This window comes from Crassostrea angulata, chromosome 10 (assembly GCF_025612915.1).
Source record: "Crassostrea angulata isolate pt1a10 chromosome 10, ASM2561291v2, whole genome shotgun sequence".
Classification (NCBI taxonomy): domain Eukaryota; kingdom Metazoa; phylum Mollusca; class Bivalvia; order Ostreida; family Ostreidae; genus Magallana; species Magallana angulata.
Window position 1 is genome coordinate 32732028 of NC_069120.1, and position 23370 is coordinate 32755397.

The 23370-nt window shown below is 33.4% G+C and overlaps 1 protein-coding gene across 1 annotated transcript in view; it reads right to left on the reverse strand.

The window, feature by feature from the left end:
• Positions 1–23166, reverse strand: part of LOC128165839 (nuclear pore complex protein Nup153-like) — a 38942-nt gene extending 15776 nt beyond the window's left edge. The window contains exons 1-6 of the mRNA XM_052830690.1: positions 22894–23166; positions 15209–15322; positions 12240–12405; positions 10992–11150; positions 7271–7368; positions 1892–2008 (exon numbers count right to left, since the gene is read on the reverse strand). Coding sequence (XP_052686650.1) covers positions 1892–2008; positions 7271–7368; positions 10992–11150; positions 12240–12405; positions 15209–15322; positions 22894–22950 — 711 coding nt within the window. The 5' untranslated portion in view covers positions 22951–23166. The remainder of the gene's footprint in view (positions 1–1891; positions 2009–7270; positions 7369–10991; positions 11151–12239; positions 12406–15208; positions 15323–22893) is intronic.
• Positions 23167–23370: the final 204 nt, after the last annotated feature.

Consider the following 23370-nt stretch of genomic DNA (forward strand, 5'->3'; position numbering starts at 1 on the left):
CCGTGAAGGGGTTAATTACATTTGACACAAACATGTTTTATTATTGTCATAGCACTTAACGTAAATAAGGCTTTAATTTTACGTAATTCAAAAGAAAATAATGTAAATTACATGATGCAGGTTCATCACTCATCAGATTTTTTTAAAGTCAGGATTTACTTTTCTAGGATAAGAAATCGATTATCAGTGAAATTAAAAACACCATGAACGGTACTTACACATGAAAATTTGAAATTTTAGACAAGTGGAATTAAAGCATTTACAGTATTCAATTAACCGCTATCAGATTTAGAGGTACCTCCAAAGACCATGATTTGAACAAATATAATATTCTACACTATCTGAGGATGCTTCCAAAGAAGTTTCAGCTTTACTGGCTAAATGGTTTTTTAGAAGAAAGTTTTTGAAAAATATCAACAAATTTTAGAAAAGCTCACTTGAGCTTTCAGTTCAGGTAAGCTAAAGAATTGAAATCCTAAAAAATTGGCCCCAACAAATTCAGATGATTCAACAGAAGTACTCTATCAGGAAAACTATGCTGATCTTTTCTAAGATTTAATACATTTTTACTATATTGCCATATTGGCCCCACCTTAGAGCCTGAACCCCTGACCCAGGGGTCATGAATTTCACAATTTTAGTAGAGGGCCTCATGGACATTATAACCATGCATTTAGTTTTTAACAAATATATATGGGAGTAGAGAAGAAGATTTTTTAAGATTTAATTTATTTTAACTATATGGCCATATTGGCCCCACCCTATAGCCTGAACCCCTGACCCAGGGGTCATGAATTTCACAATTTTGGTAGAGGGCCTCATGGACATCATTACCAGGTATTTAGTTTTTTAACAAATATATATGGTAGTAGTAGAGAAGAAGATATAGTGTCTAAGATTTAATACATTTTCACTATATGGCCATATTGGTCCCACCCTAGAGCCTGATCAAGGGGGCATGAATTTCACAATTTTGGTAGAGAGCTTCATGGACATCATAACTATGCAACCAGCTTTTTCCTCACATTTCCTCACGTGGGAGTAGAGAAGAAGATTTTTGAAAATTTGGCTTTTTTTTCTGCATATTTGGCCCCACATGTGGTGCCCCAGGGTGGTAGAGCCATGAATTTCACAATTTAGATTCCTCTTACCATAGAGATGCCTCACACCAAAAATAGTAACAATCGGCCTTGTAGTTTTTTAGAAGAAGTTAAAAATGTAAAATTGTTAAAGCACGACACATGTCGCACGACGCACATCGCACAACGATGGACGTAAACGATTAGCAATAGGTCACCTGAGTTTACTCAGGTGACCTAAAAATGACATCATAAAGTTTACCTTTTCCTGCCATTTTCGCATAAAACAGCTTGTTTTGAAGCAGTTTTTCTTTAAGGAAATATTGAGCGACTGCTTGAACAAACAAAATATTTTCACCAAAAGATGTATCTCCCCAGTGCGTATAAGTGACAAAAAGTTTGTTCTTGTTCAAACAGTTGCTCTATATTTCCCATTTGAAAAAAAAATGAGAAAAATGTCAATTTTTCACTGTTTTTGATTGATTCATAAAAATAGTGTCACTTCTGACGTCATATACTGCCAGCGAGTGCATATAAATCACATAAATAGGTGAAAAACATATTTTATGTCAACTCTTTTATAAAATAACACAACAAAATAATGAATCACTTTAAAAATAGCGAATTATGGGGGCCAAATTTGACTAATATCATATACAAATCCTTCCTATCTTGAAAACTGGGGGAGGAGTAATCCATACAATAGGTGTACCATTTTGCCACCTGCAAACCCGCCCGCCATTTTCATCATTTCAATAACCAGATTTTTTCTTTAAGGAACCTCGTTAACAAAAAACACAAACTAAACAAACCAAATTTGGAGCAGAACTATTCAATTTTGATTTCTGAGACAAAGCTCCCCCGAATCTTGTTTTCCCACTGTAAAAAGGTGACAAGTGAGATCTTCCACAATTTGCACTCAATCTTCTCTGAAAGAAAAGGAAAGATAGCAAGTTATACATTTGTGTCTTATATTTTTTGTAAATTCATCTCAGTACCTCGAACCAAATGTTACAGGTTTATACAATGTAAGCTGCACTCCTCCACTATGTTCCAAGAGTAATATGTTCATTTAATGTGCAATGTCAATTTTTGTGTAAAGAATTTAGGCCAACAAAATTAATGTACCGTATTTTTCGGGGCATAGGCCGGTATTTTTTTCCTCCGATGAGCGAGCCCCGGCCTATCCCCAGGGATCGGCTATTCTTAGACTCAAAGTTAAAAAAATTTAACAGTAAAATATAAAATCCACTGTTTTTATCCGTTGTACTGTTGTAGCAATTTATTATGAGGGTTGTTTTTTTTTCACCCGTTTGAACTATTGTTCGATAGTTGTCCCGTTGATAATTTTTGTAATGACATCGTGAGTAATAAAATGTACAGTACTGTACAAGGTATTTCTTTACAATCCCAATCAAAAGAATTTTTTTCCCACGTTCATGTATGAACCCTGGAAACTATTATTGCGTAGTAAAAAAGAAAACGAAACCGAGTAGAATGTAATATGACGGAATTTTGGTGAATTCTTCATGTCTGCGTTCGTAGGAATCACTGGTCTTGGGTGAAGAATAAATCAAATGCTATGTGTTTTTACAATTAATTTTCTGTTGGATGAAATAACGGTATTCTGGTGTCGTGTGTATATACAAAGGTGTGAAACCCGTGACTAAAACACAGCCTGGGGGCACGTAGCCTAGTGAACACCGTTACACTTCATTGCATTAACTGTGTTTTTAACATTACAACTTCTCTGCATAACGACAAGTCACTATTTAATTAATTAATGGAAAGAACACAAATGTTTGGTATTTCGTTTTCTCATTCATAGCGATTACGGGGGATAACTCTATTTGAATATGAAACCACGTGTTGAGCTAATGGACGCCATACCCCGTATTTACAAGTAGCTTTCAAAGTATAACTTGATTAAATGAGATTTAGCAATAAGGTATTAATAAAATATAAAAGGTTTGGTAAAATATTATACTTAGTTCTACCAGACAGAACCACGGAGGTTGGTGTTGCAATTAAATTTACACTATGTAAAATTACAATACACAACGATACACCGACGAATACGGAAGAGACCAAACAGCCACAAAACACAGATTAATTTTTAAAAATTGCTTGAAATATATATGTTAAGCAAATTTAATAACTTTGATTACTCTTTTGACTTTCTACATCGATATTCTGAAAGTATATACTTAATACGGTGACTTTCTTAATCATCGGTCATACTTTCACTATAGTAATCATCGATTGAAAATCGGCTTATCCCCAAATTAGGCTAGTCTAAGGATTTTTCTTGAATTTTGTCTAAAAATTAGCAATTCGGCCTATGCCCCATATCGACATATGCCCCGAAAAATACGGTATTGGTTTTAATTAAGGCCAAACATTTCAAAATATAATGCAGGTATTTTATTTTCATAAAAAGATTTGCAAAGGAGAATAATTCAATATCCATATATCAATATCCATATTTTAACTTAAAATTGAATTATTCCCCTTTTCAATATTCTAATACAATTAATCAATGCTACATTTTTTTATTTTATTTTATCTCATATACTGCAATGCCTGAGAATCAAAACATAATTTATTTCATAAAACACCAAAGACAGCAGTTTAATGTTTAAATGATACATGTAATTTTTAATTCATTAAATTTAACAGAACAGGAGGCCCATAGGCCACATCGCTCACCTGAGCAACAATTGCCTTAATAGAATCAGCTTTATGGAATCAAACACAAAATATCTTAACAATGTAGTAGAATAGATTCTGTATATAAGTATTTTAAAAATTGTGACCAGATATTCTAAGGTAAAACATTAAGACCCTTTTGAAACAAGATGATTTAAGGTCAAGATCTAGTAAATGAAAGGTGCCTACAGGTTTATGAAATTTAAGATATAAATTCGTTCAATGATGCTTCATAACTATAACTTTGTTTGACAGGGTGTACCGGGGCTAAAAGTTTTGGGAAAAACAATGAAATATCATGTTTTAAACCGTCATTTTCAATGAAATATGAAGGAAATAAAGAACAAATTTCAGAGTTTTGTCCATTTTTGACTAATAAATTTATGTCTAGAATGCCTACAGTCTCCCCCAAAATGGAATTAAACAATCTCCTGACCTCATCTTCAAAATGAATATAGGTAACGGGATTATTTCATTTTAGTTTGTTTTTTTTTAGAATATAATATTATATGATAGTATTTTGTATCATTTAATACAAAAGTGTATCATATCATACAATACTTTATTATAAAAAAATAAATGTTATATCATTTAACAATATACACTTCTATCAAGCAAGTTTGAGAGGGATAGTTTTTTTTTAGCATCCTTGATAATGGAGATCAGGCTGTGCATCTCAAAATACCTCTGCAATTGATTTACATTATAGGTAAATCAAACATACAAGTTTGAAATAGTACTATTATCTATTAAAAATGTGACATGCTCCAAAAAAACTAAACCTCCTCGAACATTTGAAACCTATGGTTCTGATTCAGCATCCTTGTCTGTGGAGTGCATCAGATTAGACGCACCATCCATGCAAGTTTGGTGAAGTTAGGACCAGTAAAAAACTAAGATATACAGAACAGGCAAAATGGATCCCGTATTGGCCTGCGTTATCACTACAGTATTTTCATCATTCCCACAATACACCATCGCAGTTTTTGATTGTCGCATTGATAGTGACTGCGATGACATCACAACGGTGTGATTTACCATTAGTCCTGCTATTTGTTGTTGTTACTTACTTATACTGTACATTACAGACAATGAGGTCCCCTAAAACCACTTGAAATCTGCGACTTCAGATTTATTGATTATTTTTTACTTGTAAATGTGGAGCAATTTCATCTTCTCATTTTATAATGGCATTGCGCTGTAAACTGTAAATGTATACATATGTCAAAAAATGTGAAATGAACAGGTGTCAGGAATCAACATAACAAATATTGTTTTCCTTTGAATAATATTATTATCATACACAGGGCCTACATGAAGTTGTTGTTTATGCATTTTCATTTTGCATACAAGTAATATACCATACATTAAAGTTCATGAGAATTATTTAGAATTTTTTCCCGTTGAAAATTGACCCTCTAATTTGGCCCACCCTACCCTGTATATCATGATTTTGACAAGCTTGAATCTATACACTCAAGTTTCAGATTTTCTAGCCAATTGATTGGTTTTTGAGAAGACAATATTTAAAAGATACCAACAAATTTTCTACAATTCTCAATTCTCTCCACTCAAAGAAGGCGTTGCCCTTCATTTATAGAAACTTGAATCCCCTTCACCTAAGGCTGTTTTGTGCAAAGTTTGGTTAAAAATGTAAAATGTCTACAGACAGACAAATAAACAGATGGACAGACAGCAGAAATAATAACATTGTAGTTTTATCAATACCATGCAGATATACATTAATACTGTACAGGTACATAAATACCGCACAGATACATCAATACTGTACAGTTACAGTAATACTGTACAGGATACATCAATACTGTACAGATACAACTACACTGTACAGATACATCAATACTGTACAGAAACATCTACACTGTACAGATACATCTACACCGTACAGATACATCAATACTGTACAGATACATCAATACTGTACAGATACAACTACACTGTACAGATACCGTATTTCACGGAATTTAGGTCGATACGGTTTATTGGGCGAAGGAGGCCGTTTTTAGCCATAAAATAAAAAAAAGTATAAATAGGTCGACTTCGAAGAATTGGTCGAAAAATTACCGCTAGTTCTAATGAATAAATGGTTTAAACCAATAACGTTATCATATAGTAGCCTTTAATCTTATTTCACAGTTTTAAACAAAAGGGAAATAAAATGTATTTCTTGAAAACATCGTAAGAAAATGTCTGAAATTGCGTCAAAATTTTCAAACCAAATAATTCAGTACGGCCGGTTTTTTATTATTCCCTGCCATGTGTACAAACTGGTGTTAACCGGGGGATAGTTACCTAGCCTGGAGGCATGACTACGATAGCACATGCCACCCTGTGTCTCTATGTGACTTTTTACTGTGTATATACACACGAGTCAACCTCTGATCTTATTGAAGCCTGCAGGCATGAGTAGCACGTGCCGAGAGTTCAACTGTGTATAAATAAAGTCAGCGCTACCCAGACAGATTTCAGAGACACCTGGCTAAAATTTCATCGAAAGTTTTATGTTGAATATAAAGAAAAAGACTTGTTCATGTATTCTATTATGAAAACAAATTGTTTTTTTTTTTATTTCTACCCGACGATATTTCCCCCCGTAATTACCCTTTGTACGGTTCTCATTTTACTTTTACCGCGCGAAATCGATTTCATGTTTATCGTAAGCACACGATCAAAATGCATGACAGCATTTAATGATTCAGTCAGTGATCTAAGTAAGAAATGTAAGAAGAAATAAATCTATTTACATTTAATTTTGTTTAAATGATAAATTACTACAGTATATTGATTAAAATCCATACGATTTTTACACAGAAATTCAAGCAGTATTACAGTAAACACTCATGATTTTATTGGAGGGTTGCATAAATTTTTGCAAAATTCCAACCAAAAAAAAAAAACATAAATTGGGCGAAGCGATGAATAGGGCGAGGTCCACATGTCAGGGGAAAAAAGTATCGACCTAAATTCCGTGAAATACGGTACATCAATACTGTACAGAAACATCTACACTGTACAGATACATCTACATCGTACAGATACATCAATACTGTACAGATACATCAATACTGTACAGTTACATCAATACTGTACAGATACATCAATACTGTACAGATACATCTACACTGTACAGATACATCTACACCGTACAGATACATCTACACTGTACAGATACATCAATACTGTACAGATACAAATACACTGTACAGATACATCAATACTGTACAGAAACATCTACACTGTACAGATACATCAATACTGTACAGATACATCTACACTGTACAGATACATCAATACTGTACAGATACATCTACACTGTACAGATACATCAATACTGTACAGAAACATCTACACTGTACAGATACATCAATACTGTACAGACACATCAATACTGCAGATTTTATTACTGTACAGATACATTAATATCGCATTTTGCTAAAATCTCATTTGTATAAATTATTTACCTCATATGGCGAACTAAACATTGTTATATCGAATCCTGGATTGTTTGAAAATGGAACTTTCTTTATAACACTGCCTTTTTCGGAAGTATCTTGAGATTCTACAAGAGTAAAAGAACTACTATTAAATGTGTATCAATGTTTTAAAATTCAAAGAGCTTCTGAACAATAGTTACTTTTATTGAAATCAATTAAAAGATACTTCTTAGCAGTAAATAAACAATACTATAGCTTTACTTACGGTGGCTCTATACACCCACAGTTAATTCCAATTTTCAATAGAAGACCACAAAACATACACTTATCAAATATTAAAATGATGTTAGGGATACTGTAGGTATTTTTAAAGAATTTTTTAATGTTTTTTTGTAAAATATTTTTTTAAAAGATAGCTATTAACAAATTGAGAGAATGTTTTTTGTCATATGATGGATATTTCCTCCGGACAGATAAAAAAAATATAACACTTCTTAACATTCAAAAATGTTATTGTTGCAATCTTTTTTAGTATTTCCCCAAAACATAATTTTTCATATTTTCTTACTTTGTTGACAAATCATCTGAAAAAGTTGCTTGATGTTATAAGAAAATGTATTTTAATAAATGTGACCAAAAAAAATTGAATGAAAATAATTGCAAATAAACACAAAAAATATATCAAATTTTATCTGGTGTGAAAGTTCCTCAGGAAAGAGTAATCCTTCCTAAGTCCCAAGCCCAAACACCTTGGGTACTTTTCATTTCTGAGTTGAAGAAAATTTCCTAAATACCATGTTGGAATAATAAATACATAAATATTTCATTATAGGCCTATATAAGTGAATATATTCGCTTTAATGCAAAACTAAGTCAAATAAATAAAGGGGAAATTAACTAATAGGATTTATGTATCCCAACCTGAGAGAAATTCAAAGCCACCCTCCCATCCCCTTAAGGTGGTAAGGAACATCTGTCGATATTAATGTGGATTAAAGTATATTATAATTGAAATACTTTCACCGGTTTAGAATTTTCTTCCACAGTGTTCAACCAAAAAATATGTTTTACAAGTGAAAAGCTGTCAATGTGACAGCAAACCGGGTTTTCTTTTATGTAAACTGTATCCATAATCCATGTCAACCCTTATCCAGTGAAATGGAGTACCCTACATGTATATGCAACATTTTGCCAAAAAATGACTAAGTTCAAAAGCTGGTATTTTTTTCATAAATTATCGGAAATCAAAATCCTAGCAATTTGCACACCTCTGATATATGTACAATTGATCTGCAAAAGAACAACTTCCTATCTTGAGAACTGTAGGAGGAGTTATCCGTACAATATTTTGGCAAAAAATGACTGTTCAAAAGCTGATATTTTTTCGATAAATTATCGGAAATCAAAATCCTAGCAATATGCACACCTCTGATATATGTACAATTGATCTGCAAAAGAACAACTTCCTATCTTGAGAACTGTAGGAGGAGTTATCCGTACAATGAGGGTACCCTATATGCAACATTTGGCCAAAAAATGACTAAGTTCAAAAGCTGATATTTTTTCGATAAATTATCGGAAATCAAAATCCTAGCAATATGCACACCTCTGATATATGTACAATTGATCTGCAAAAGAACAACTTCCTATCTTGAGAACTGTAGGAGGAGTTATCCGTACAATGAGGGTTCCCTATATGCAATATTTTGGCAAAAAATGACTGTTCAAAAGCTGATATTTTTTCGATAAATTATCGGAAATCAAAATCCTAGCAATATGCACACCTCTGATATATGTACAATTGATCTGCAAAAGAACAACTTCCTATCTTGAAAACTGTAGGAGGAGTTATCCGTACAATATTTTGGCAAAAAATGACTGTTCAAAAGCTGATATTTTTTCGATAAATTATCGGAAATCAAAATCCTAGCAATATGCACACCTCTGATATATGTACAATTGATCTGCAAAAGAACAACTTCCTATCTTGAGAACTGTAGGAGGAGTTATCCGTACAATGAGGGTTCCCTATATGCAATATTTTGGCAAAAAATGACTGTTCAAAAGCTGATATTTTTTCGATAAATTATCGGAAATCAAAATCCTAGCAATATGCACACCTCTGATATATGTACAATTGATCTGCAAAAGAACAACTTCCTATCTTGAAAACTGTAGGAGGAGTTATCCGTACAATATTTTGGCAAAAAATGACTGTTCAAAAGCTGATATTTTTTCGATAAATTATCGGAAATCAAAATCCTAGCAATATGCACACCTCTGATATATGTACAATTGATCTGCAAAAGAACAACTTCCTATCTTGAGAACTGTAGGAGGAGTTATCCGTACAATGAGGGTACCCTATATGCAACATTTGGCCAAAAAATGACTAAGTTCAAAAGCTGATATTTTTTCGATAAATTATCGGAAATCAAAATCCTAGCAATATGCACACCTCTGATATATGTACAATTGATCTGCAAAAGAACAACTTCCTATCTTGAGAACTGTAGGAGGAGTTATCCGTACAATGAGGGTTCCCTATATGCAATATTTTGGCAAAAAATGACTGTTCAAAAGCTGATATTTTTTCGATAAATTATCGGAAATCAAAATCCTAGCAATATGCACACCTCTGATATATGTACAATTGATCTGCAAAAGAACAACTTCCTATCTTGAAAACTGTAGGAGGAGTTATCCGTACAATGAGGATACCCTTTTGGCAGCCGCCCAACCACCCGCCCGCCCGCCATTTTCACCATTTTAATAAGCGGATTTTTCCATTGGAAAACCTGGTTAATAAGATTTGGAAAATTAAAAATTTTATTGTCCTCAACGGGATTTGAACTCATGACCTCCAGATTTATAGTAAACCCACTACCCTGCTCCGCTACGCTGTAAGATGTCAGTGATGGGAGAGAAACTAGTACATGTATTTTAAAAACTATACTTGATTTTATTGTTTATTTCGATAAATAATACGACACCACGAGAAGGTGTCACATACCACATTACTTGTTAAGTAATGAATTTTCCAGTTAAAATAAATCTATTCATTTAACAAATTTTCAATGTTTAAAAGAGTGGTCCCCATATAATTCGCCTCAGTTTAAATCAGCCAGTACCGGAATTGCATTCTTCCAGATTTACTTTTTTGTGTACTGCTTCATCAAAAAGTGGTGTATAGAGCCATCTTAAGAAGGAATGCATTACTCATTTGATCAGAATTGCATGTAATAAGTATTAAGTTGTTTTGTTAGCATGATATTTGTTATATACCCAGTATATATTATTGTATTATTTTATGATGGAATAATACTTTTTTATCAAAATAATTGATGTGTTAAACTAGAGCAATGAAAAATTTTGGATTTTTTTTATTGGTATTTTACTTTATTATCTCATTTTATGAAAGTAGTATTTTTTGCATTAAATTTGGCACCGTCACATGGCATTCAGATTCTACAATGTTCTAAGTTAAAGATGCTGTTGAGTAGTTGTAGCGCTGTAGGAGACTCTACTGCATGAACCTTGGTGTTTTATATTATTTTAGGAAGCAGGATCATCTTGAGCCCTGGTGCGACAGGGGTTTTAGTTCAAGGGAGAATCTCCTACATAGTAGCTATGAAAAGCCTGCAAGCTGTTTGGAGTGAATTCTTCCAGTTAAACTGTTAAGCATTTTCTGCAAACTATTTAGCATTTCAGTCAAAGCTCAAATGAGATAAAATAAACAACAACTTACTATTGACATCTTGGATATAGTGTTTATTCTGATGATCTTCACCATTTCCTGTAACATCATGGTGATTTTCCAGGTTCTTAATTTTCACCATGTTTATCTTGCAACGCTCCAAGTCAAAAGGGTGAGAGTTTACGTCTTCCCTATTTTTATACTGTTTGTCTTAAAATGAAAATTAAAACATTAATTCACATCAGTTAAAGTATAAAAATGTAAAAATCAAATACAAAAGAACAAGGAGCAGAAAGCATACATTATTTGCCCAATATATTTTTTTTGATTTTCAAACAAGCGTTATCTTTAACATGATTCAATTTTTTGCCAATGGGATGTTTAATTTTCAATATATAGTCATAACATTGTCACCAATATTTTTAGCAGAGTTATCAATCTTTTGATTGTAATAAATTTCCGGATATCGAGTTTTTCGTATGAAATGATCACATTCCCAACAAGAATTAGATATGGCCGCATGCAAACAACACAGTAAAATTTTAACAGATTAATCAAAATAACGAAAGAATTCATTTCTCAAAAAATTGGCCAAGCAGTTCTAGATAAGAAGTTAAAAATGTAAAAAGTTTACAGACGGACGGACTGACAACGGACAGAATGTCATCAAAATAGCTCACTTGAACTTTCAGCTCAGGTGAGCTAAAAATCAGTATGAAATGTTTTCTATGCATTTGGCAGATTTTATGTCTTTTTGCCCCTTATTCTTTATCAATTATCAAATATAATTAATTCCTTGCATTCAGTTAGTAATCTGCGGTATAAACTTTAAACCATAACGGTCATACTGTAAATCTAATACAGTGGTTTCATCAATATTTGATGAATACCAATTCTTGTAGATTTCGTTGTTGAAAATGATCAATGATATTACATGTTCATTGAAATGCAATTTCTAAAAACAAATTGTATTGTTAGAATCATTGACCATCAAGTTAATCAAAGCTAACAAGCATCCTTGATTTTGTTTACAAGTCAGGTATCTTGTGCACTTAAGTTCAAAGATAAAAAAAAAATACATTCTGAACTATAAACCCAGTGTTGGCAGCAGTGATTTCATTGGCTTATTAAGAATGTATGTAGTTTTGACTCTTAATGTGATGTTGTTAGATCTTGTATTAATAGAATATCATAAAGGAGAAACTTTATGAGTCAAATTTTGAATTGATTGACTTAAAAGAAAATTTACGGATAGCCATTGAAATTTGTTTGCTTAAGTTATTACCACTGAAGAAATACCTTGAAAACTAGAGCCAAGATTTTTAGGCGAAGGACATTGTATAGTTGAATCCTGAAAAGTTTCTTGTCTATGCTGCAATGCATCACTTGTCAACAGCTTCATAGATTTAGAATTTGGCACTAAATCTGGAACTTCAGCTGCAGCAACAAACTTTTTTACTTCTTCCTACAAATAAACAAGAAATTTTAAAAACAGAAATATAAACCACAGGGAACGGTAGTCATCTATTGGCATAGAGCATAGAGCCGTGGGTTGCTCCCAGTGAAGTAGCTAGAACTAGAATGAAGTATAGGCACCAATTAAGGCAAGGGGTCTGGGGGCCGCTCAAGGCTCCCAGCGGGACCAGGACAATGCCCTGGTGGAGGGTTCAGGGGCTTAATCCCCCCAACGGAAAATGGATTTTGTGTTTTAGAGATCACCAAGGAACAAATTTTAGGCACTTTTTGTACATAAAGTTTTGGGGGTTTTTTACGAATTTTTTGTAGTAAAAAGGCAAAAACATTTTTAAATACAATCCAATTTGTTTTCACTAGCATTTTGAATTTTAAGTGTAAACAAAGTGAATGACGGAAAAATTATAAAGGTATTATTTGTCTCCATAGTTTAGTTTTCAATTAAATGGAAAACATTAGGACTTTGTAATTGAATGTCATACTGTGGCTTCATTAATATTCAAGGGTATCATTTTTTTTTTCAAAGTGAAAATCGCAGTTTCAAGGATACGTAAATTCATGGCCAATAACCCTATCAGTACAAAATGATAATAGAAATTGCACTTCAATGAACACTTAATTTCGTGGATCAACTTAATAACGAAATCCACGAAAATTGGTATTCATTGAATATTGATGAAACCATGCACAGTAGTTCAAAAACAGTTGCAATGGTTATTTTGACATAGAGAAAAGACAGATATTTACTGTGTGGTATTTCATTTTTTTTTATTAAAATAAAATGTGACATTTTAACATTTTTAATCTTTGGTCTTAGAATAATATGTAGGCACATGCTTTAAGTGTCTAATGGCAGCTACGCCACTGGCTCCTCACAGTGAGAGTGACCTTTTGGTTTTCAAATTAGGGAGAATTTTGGAAGAAAACCTTTTCAGGTCAAGCAGTTGCTTACTATAGTAAACAAAAACAGTACAATTGAAAGGGGCCACAAGTTTTCAGTTTAGCAGTGTTTTGTTTTTTCACCGATTGTTTACCTAGAATTAAAACAAAGGGACTTTAAATATCAAGTACTTTTTACATGCTAACTGATGTCAACAGTTCTTAAATAGGAACAAACTGACTGTAAGAGACGTTTCACAGTAATTCGACCTTCAGATAGAAATTTTTTCCCAACAAAATAAAGAATAGAGAGAATATGTTTATGTTGGCATCTTAAAATGAAAAGAAAAGATAAGATATGAAGAATCTTTCATCTTTTTCATTCTATGTAATGTGTTTAAATATATGATCAATGAGACGTTTTAAAATGAGGTTGCGATCAAATTTGTAAGCTTTAATACCAGAGTTGATCTAATGAAGCCATAGACTATTAAACTTTTACATTAATAAGAGGTATCTTGGTTTAATTTTTAATAAAATTTTAATGGTTTATCTTTTTTCCCAAGGAAGTAAGAGTAAATGTCACAATAATATCCAAACAGCCATCGTAGATAGTCATGCAGGGAAAAAGTAGTAAAAAACTAGATACGATCTGGTTACGAGTAACGAGTAGGTCTTCCATGCAATTTTTGCTTTATATGATATACCATGAATAATCGATACAATTTCAGAATTACCCCCCCCCCCCATATTCAGATAGTATAAAAATCCCTTATTACATAATAAATGGGTGTGGCAATGAGTTTTTCAAACACATATTGTTACAATCAAGAACTTTACTTCTATAATGCATAGTGCTGAAACGAATACCAAAAATCAGTATTCGAATATTTGTGAATGCTATTCGACTCATATTCGAATATTCATAGATGTCATAGACAAGGTATTAAGCATATTTGATAATTTGTATTACTAAGTGGGTGTATGTGTAGACTGCTTAAACACGTTAGTTCGAAGTTGACACTTAATGCATCCATTGAATTAGGTGCACATTTATTTTTTATGTAAATAATAATATATTTTATTTTTTTTTAAATTTCCATCAACTACAATCAAAAGATTTATTACTTCATTAATAATATACTGCAGTCCTGACTCCTGTATGAGACGATACGTAACTTCGTAAGTCATTCCAAATATTTTTGCCATGTTTGATATAGAATTAAAAAGAAAACCAATAACGCTCATAATTACGGCAATGTTCTGTTTATTAAAAAAAAAATTATATCGAGGTATCTTTTAAAAAAAACTTTCAATGTACCTTTCGATATAAAATCTCCGTAGCTCACACTCGTTCAAACATTTGAGCAAATTATTTCTTCATCATCTGATATAAATTCAAAAATCCACAATGTTTGTCTCCGTTCGATGTAAACCCTGCTTTCACTTTCAATGTAAACAAGCATGGTGGAAGAGTCTATTACTGGGTTAAGTAATAGACTCTTCCAAGCATGGCAGTCATGTCTTTGTCTTTACTTTCGTTCAGAGTAAAATGTTTCCAGCTTCTCTTTTCCATTGTTCGTAACGAACTAACACGATGCTGCATAGTTTACAGTGCTTAGTATGGGTGTTAAACATGTGATCGAATATTTGAATGCTAAATATACATTCGAATATTTGAAATTTACAATTCATTCGCGAATATTCAAACATTCATTTCAGCACTAATAATGCATTACAAAATCTTGATAGTTTTCAAGTTATTTGTTATAAAAATGAAAATTTACTTCTAAGACATAGAGACAGATAATATCAGCATATACTTCTCAGGTTATTCAATAACCCGATGAGCTAAAATATTTTGTCTCTACTCTAGATAACAGATTTCATTGATACTACCGTACATAGTGCTTTACCTTTTTGGTTACTTCCTCAGGCTTGGTTGATTCTTTCACAGTTCTGACAATTTCAGTCAACCACGATGGTGTTATAACAGACCTGACAGTCCTTGACAAAGATTCAAACAAAGTCTGAAAAAAAATATTATATCGGTATATATATAATTCCTATAAATTGCAACTTTTTAGCATGTAAGGAACTGTAGCTACCATGTCGTTCATCCAAATCTTTTTACACTGGGAGCTAAAGACCTGCAGCTAGATCCAAGAGGGTATTATAAATGAACACAAATTCTGATCATTGAAGAAAAACATACTCTCAACAGGAAAATTTGCATGAGATGCAATAACATTTAGGCCTAAGAAAAAAAAAGGTTTGTTTCCGCTTTCTCAACCGACCCTAACTTTTACAACCAACTCCAAACTTTTTTTAAAGGATTTTTGACAGGAAATCATTTGTTTCCGTCTTTATCTGATTCTGAAGAATTTTTATTCAACATTTTGGTAACAAAAACACTTGTAGCAGTTACTCTTTTCAAATCAGTGTAACTCAAATGTTTTGTTTCAAAATGGCTGTATGTTTTCATGTGTTGTAGATATTATTAATACTCTCATCACTGGCAGATGAAGAATCTGATATATAATATCGTTTTTTGTTTTCTTTAGGCCATCTCAATAGTCAGGAAAGATAAAAAGTATATCTCATGTTAAGGTCTTTCGATTGTCGCATGACGTCACTGTGAGCATTCTGGAATATTTTACCGTTATTGGTTATAATATTAGTGTTATGTGATGCATGGTTTTGCCAATATTTCTTGATTTAACTTGTGTTTAACACATTTTATGCTATGTTAAGTGAAATGCTACCAATGTTTCACAATTTATAGAGAGTAGTTTGAGTTGAAATCGCTGAATTCATTGAAAAACTGATAAGACTGTACATATATAGGAAAAGTTGACAAACTACAATTCATAATTTTTTACCTGGCAAGGTAAACATTTCTTTGCAGATTTCGTTAGGAGATATAATGATGAAGTTACAAATGTACTTATTTTCAGTGAGTTTGAACCATTATTTCAAAAGTTATAGACGTTTTATGTTGCTAAACTGTACTTATACATGGTAGAAGAATTGTTACAAAATGCACTCTAAATGTGAAAGCTTTTATACTGGCAAGTTTAAATGGCCTTTAAATGTTAAAATACATAAAATAAAGGATTGGGATTAATTTCATTAAAAAATTGCTTTATTATATAGAAATCAGTAAAAAAATTTGTGATGTTTGATTGGAGCAGTTGTCGCTATAATTATCCTGATAGTGTACCTGTGTTTGGGTTAGCTCCTACAGCATGAACAAAATATTTGCAACATACCAATATTTAAGTTCAATTTGAATGTTTACATATTAATCTTCAAATCTAAACAATAATTATACGGATTTAACCATAAAAACATCAAGAGTGAGGAAACCTTAAACCATTCGGCAGTGTCAGTATCTAACTGGTACGTATGAATACAGTACAGTCAATTAATACACACTGCAATAGAAAAAAAAATATTTGAAAAAATGAAAAAAAAATTCCAATCTACCAACATTACTTTTTTGAGCATGAAAGCAGAAACAAACCATTATTTTTTTTAGGCATTTCAAGTTTGATGAATTGAAAATCATCTCATTAAATTTTGGTTTGCAGTTATAGAGGACTAGAACACTGATATTTTCCTTTATAAGCAGATTTATTTAATCAATTGGGATTTTTTATTTATTTGAAATACATAAGAAAAACTACCATTTTACAGTCTGTTAAGAGGGATAATTCCCTTTGAGCGAGATAATCGCTCTTTAACCCATTACAATCAGCTGTTCAAGAACTGAAACATATGACGTCAGAGTACTACTGATCCTCTATCTCATTAGTGGAAAATTTTACTGTGAGAGCTCCAATTTACGATCATTTTAACACCTAAATATGGATGTTTTTTATGCTTATTTTGTGCCACTTCAATAATTAAATGCAATTAGAAGGCATTTCTGTATGCATGATTTTTATTTTTTTGGAAACGTAATAAAAGCACAGTCCCTTTAAGGGGATCTAGAGCATATTAAACACTGTATGTTTATGTTTCTAACAAATAGACTATGACAGTAAGTTTATATGTATTTATGACTGGCAAGTAATTCACACCTTGGAGTGATGTTATCTGTTTCTTACCAAATTTCATATCTTATCTGACCCTGACTTTGTTTTAAAATACATGTTCCATGTCCAACATATAATCTGCCATTTTTGTTTTATCAACTTAGGCACTCCTTCAACATCTCTTTTCTACAAATGTTAATTACATGACTTCTTTACATCGATATGTCAGAAGAATAAAATATCTTTATGCAGGGTGCGACAAAAATTAACAACAGAAACAGAAGTCCCTCAGAGTGATATCAGACACCAGCCAAGCTCCAGACAAGGGTCTTAGCCCATTTCCAGCTATGAACAGTATATCCATCAATCCACGTGGTGTCCACAAATTACTAAGTAATCTACAATTACACAAGGCTACCGGACCAGACGCTGTATCAGCACGCTTACTGAAGGAACTGGCAACAGAACTTACAACAGCTTTGACTTTTTTTCTTCCAAACATCACTTAACAGTGGTTGTGTGCCAGAGGACAGGAAAATGGCCCATGTTGTCCCCATCTTTAAGAAAGAAGACAAGAGTACAGCAGCCAACTATTGACCAGTATCCCTTACGGCGATTTGCTCCAAGATCCTGGAACACATCCTCCATTCTTACATCATGGACCAATTTGAAAGAAACTCCATCCTTACACCAGCACAGCATGGATTCCATAGTAAACGCTCATGTGAGACTCCACTCAATTCCACAGTACAAGACCTGGCAAGTAGCCTATTGAACGGCAACCAGATCGAATTTATCTTATTGCATTTTGCCACAGCATTCGATAAGGTACCACACCAATGTCTCCTCCACAAACTGAATTACTATGGAATTCGGGGCTGCACCCTACACTGGATTGGTAGTTTCTTATCAGATAGAAAACAGAGAGTATTGGTAAAAGGGATGTCCTCTAACATTGCTGATGTGAACTCCGGTGTACCCCAAGGCACAGTAATGGGTACCCTATTATTCCTTGACTACATCAATGACCTCCCGGATGTGGTAACATCCAATGTTAAGCTATTTGCAGATGACTGTCTCATTTACAGGACAATCCAATCAACCAACGACACAGTCCAACTCCAGCAGGATCTAAGTGCTCTTGAGAAGTGGGAAAATGACTTGGAGATGGCATTTCACCCTCAGAAGTGTACCACCATCCACATTTCTAAGAAATGCCATCCGATCATAGCATCTTACCAACTGCACAGTCATACCCTAGAAGATGTCTCAAGTGGTAAATAATTGGAATCACAATCAGCAGTGACCTGTCATGGCGCGAGCACATCAACTCAACTTCTGCCAAGGCGACAAGAACAATTGGATTCTTGAGAAGGAACCTACGAAGTTGCCCACAGGACATCAGGAGCCAGGCAAACACGACCCTAGTACGCCCAGTACTGGACTACGGGTCAGTAGTCTGGGATCCATACCAACAACACCTCATCAAACGCCTAGAAGACGCTCAGCGCAAAGCAGCAAGGTTTGCCACTGGTGACTATTCCTCTAGGGAACCAGGTAGCGTGCATGTCTACCATGCTACACCAACTGGGCTGGGAACCACTGGAACACTGAAGGGCCAGGAACCGAGTCATCATGTTCTACAAAATTTACCAGGCCAAACAAAAAAATATGTTTGTTTACTGTTACATGCTGAAAAAAAATAGGGTCGGTAGGTAGGATTTTTTTTTTATTTTATTTATTTATTTTTTTTTTTACACAACTTCAGAAATGTCACATACATGAAATTATTGAGACAACTCGAATATATCACTTTCTAAGTGACAAATTTTTACGAAAATTGGCATAAACATTGAGGAATCCCAAACAAATAATTAAACAAAGTAATATTGAAAGTTAATTAAATATTTTGTTTATGACGGTAGAAAAACGGGGTACCTGGCGCAGGCATAATCTCGGAGACTAAAAAACTAAAAAAATTTCAAAGTGTCAGTAGAATTACAGTTATTGTTAAAAGAAATCAAATTAAATATGTTCATGTTAAATATGTTTTGCTATATTTTGCGACTAACTTTTGATTACGTTTCACTAATTTTCGAGGTGAAATACGGATATGGTACAAACATATTTACCAAGCAATAGAAAATATGACGACATTACATTGAATTATGACCTCAAGACGGCACAGCGAATATACATCAAACTTGTGGAAATCTCAGAAGAAGACCTTTAAGGCCACACAATTCCTTAAACCAAAATTATACGATAACCAGGGATACAGAGCTTCAGTTTATCATATTTTTTCACTGATTGTTTAACTAGAATTAAGACAAATAGACTAAATATCCAGTACTGTTTACACACTAACTGTTGTTAACAGTTCTAAAATAAAAACAAGCAGGAGACATTCACAGTAATTTGATTTTAGGGTAAACAGAACTCAAAATAAAAATCAAGAATGAGAGAAAATGTAAATGATGACATCTTGAAATCAAAACAAAATATGAGAAATAAAAAATAATTCTTATTTCCGGTCATTTGTAAGGTGTTTAAACACAGGAGCAATGAGAAGCGTTAAAATTACGTTGCGAAAAGTTTGCGGTTGCGCTGGGTCACTGGACGCAGGCACGTTGATCCACTTACCAAAAATGATCTATTCATGCCATGGAAAAGAAAAGTTTTACATTGATAAACTCTATTATGATTTTAATTACATTTTGGTGAAATTTCAAAGGTTTATTTCTTTTCCTAAAAGAATAAGAGAAAATGTCTCAATAATTTCCGAACAACCCTCGTAAACTGATAATACTAAACTGTTTTGCCATTGTGTCATGCTTACTTTTGTTTGCCACATGCACCCCTGTGAATGTTATTGTCATTTAAATTTTAGACCACGTGGTTTTATTTGACCCTTTCAGTTTCGTAGTAAAAATCGTGCCTCGTATTTATAGTCTATTTTATAGAATCTAGGTACTTGTTATCAAATATAAAATCTAGAGGTTTATTGATCTTAAACTTTATCTTCATTAATTGGTGGATAAAATGTGTTCTAGAAATAAATAAGACAATACAAAAAAAATAGTTTATGTCTGCTGTTGCAACAATTAACATGCTAAGTAGAGAACTCCCCTGGGGATTAATTTTCGATTTGCGCCTGACCTAGTAATAGTATCAGTAGAGCAACAGACTATATATTTTTATGCAGAATGTTCCTTGAAAATGGCTCGATATGCTAAGTTTTTATACAAAACAGACACCCATTATTTTTTTTAAAAAAAACATGATATTGCACATCACAAGCATCAAACATGGCCATGATAGAGATGTGCAAAAATGGATTTAAAATGATTTTTGAGGATAATTTTAGGGAAATAAATTCAAGAAATTGAAAGATAACACCACGGATGTCTGGTGTTTAATATCGGTTGGTTAGCGAAATAAAGAAAATCTAGAAAACTCGTTGCCATCCTGTCGCTTCGCTCGCTACGCTCACTGGTAGGATTTTGCCAGTTTCTCATTTATTTTCAAGAAATTGATAAAATCGCCGACTCCTTTTCATTTCCCCCATGTTATAGATCGAACACCTGGGTAAATGTCATGTTATTTGGCAATGCCGTTATTAACTGCATTTGCTTTATGTGTGCGCATTCTTCAAACTGCAGAGAACATGTGGACGTAGATATAATCACCTTGTTTTTTTTTTCACTTTCGATTTCGATTTCAAACGCTTGACCGATTAAGATGAATATAAAAGTTAAACGTACCCACGTGTGACTTCCGGATTTCTAACGATGGATAAAAACAATTAGGGTCGGCGATTAAATATAGGGTCGGTCGGGAAACCGTAAACAAACATATTTTTTTGTTAGGCCCCATCACATTCCGGTCCATCACTTGCTAAACACCACCAATAGCAGAACCCGTGGCTCCATGGCAAACAAAATCCACCAAATCAGCACCAGCGTGGAAGCCTACAAATACTCATTCATTTCTTCAACAATTATCGCATGGAACAACATACCGGCAACAATTAGGAACTCAACATCTGTGGACAACTTCTGACACGCTATACATACCATCAGCGTGTCTGAGATCCTCCACCACTAAACTGGCCACTTTTATCCTTTTTACCAATTTTAGATGTACATAGATTTTTAGCCGTTTACCAGGGAATCACTGGAGTATTAACACTCTATCTAAGTCCACTCCAAAAAGGGAAGAAGAAGAAGAAGGAGAAAAATCATCAATAAAGATATGCCAGAACCTCACGAATGGGGTAAATGATAATCAGTCATCATGAAAGGTGATAAATACTCTAATTGGTTATCAAAAAAATCCAATGTTTTTTTCAGTTTGGGATGCCATTATTTATAATTTGATGTAATTTGCTTAAAACAGTCTACAAAACATTTTTGGAATAAACAATTAAAGTATCTTGTCTCGTAAGACAGAAGGTCACTTAATGCAGTCTGCTTAAATGAAGAATAATGTTCGGCAGGTCTAAATATGGTTGCATGAGACAGCGAGTCGCTTTATACTGAGGGTTGCTATGGCAGTCTAGACTGTATAATAGGTGCGTAACTGGGTGGGAGACTGGGAGTAATAATGACAGACCTGATGGGGATTCAAAATTAGGGATGGGACGATCCACCGATGCACCGGTGCATCGCGGTATTTATTTTGACGATATTTGGATCGATACATTTACCATTAATACAACGATACCTTACCAAACATTTTTTATTTTTCAAAAATATCCGAGCTTCATATATCGGCTATTTTTAGTCCGCGCACCTAATATGAAAGTTCAAAGATGGCGGAAAACCTCGTAAAGTTGTCAAAACTGTTAGGAAGCTAAATATGGAGTGTGGAAAACTTTTGGAGTACTTGTTTATGAAAAACTAGTGTACACGAGACTAAAGTAATTTGTAAATTGTGCAACGCTCATTATGAATATAACAAAATAACTTTGGACATGCGGTAATACATCGGCAGGTTGAATAAATTTTAAACTTTTATTCATGTTTTCATTTAATTGCAATGTATCGTGATATGTATCGTATCGCATCTCATGTATCGTGATATGTACCGAATCGGCTCAGTACAGTATCGTCCCAGCCCTATTCAAAATCATGCCCCCCGAATCTCTAGCCAGAATTTGGTCAGACCTGACCATTTCAGGTGTATATAAGGCTCAGTATAGCCTTATTTGCACTAACTAGCAGGTTAACCCTTTGGATAAGTTTGAATGGTTTTTTACCCTTTAAATAAGTTGGAAGAGTGTTGGTTTTTAAACTTAAGGGTAGTGGGTTTGAGCCTACTTGTGGTTTTTCCTCATTTACAGTTTAGTGTTGATGAGTTATTTACTCTTTATGATAAAATTCTATAAAAAATATACAGAAAAGGTTAAATATTTTTAATGAGAGATTTTAATTTGATGTACCAGCAACTGTCGTAGTGTTTACTGATACAGCAAACATCTATAGACACCGATCATATGTTTGGGGGAGGGGGGATTTCACCACCAAGATTTCTTGATTTGTAAGAATAACCCAACTTACCTTATCACGTTCATGAGAATTCTGCAAGACATTTATTTTTCTCGCTTCGTCTGCCATTACTGATGTTGTGTATTCACTTTTTGCATAAAAGTTCAAGCAGCATGAGAAATGTGATGGCGGCAAATAAAATTAAATAACTTGTACATAAATTGGGTTAGACATCAAAATCTGGGGATTTTTGGAAAATTACACAGTATAATGTATATTTGTATTCTTGTTATAGATGACAAGCATTATTACATAGAAATTGGGTTTTTTTAAACCACGAAAACGGATTTTATCAAAGTAAAGCAGCAGTATCATTGGAATCCGGGATAGTTCGCACATAGTCTGTTTCGCCCCGAGATGTTTCGCACCTCGATGTTTCGCACCTGCCTCGGAGCGAAACATCTCACTGTATTTAGATATTATTCCTCTGAAATTAATTATTACACATACAATTGAAATATGTTTTAAAAAAACAATTGAAAGAGTGCT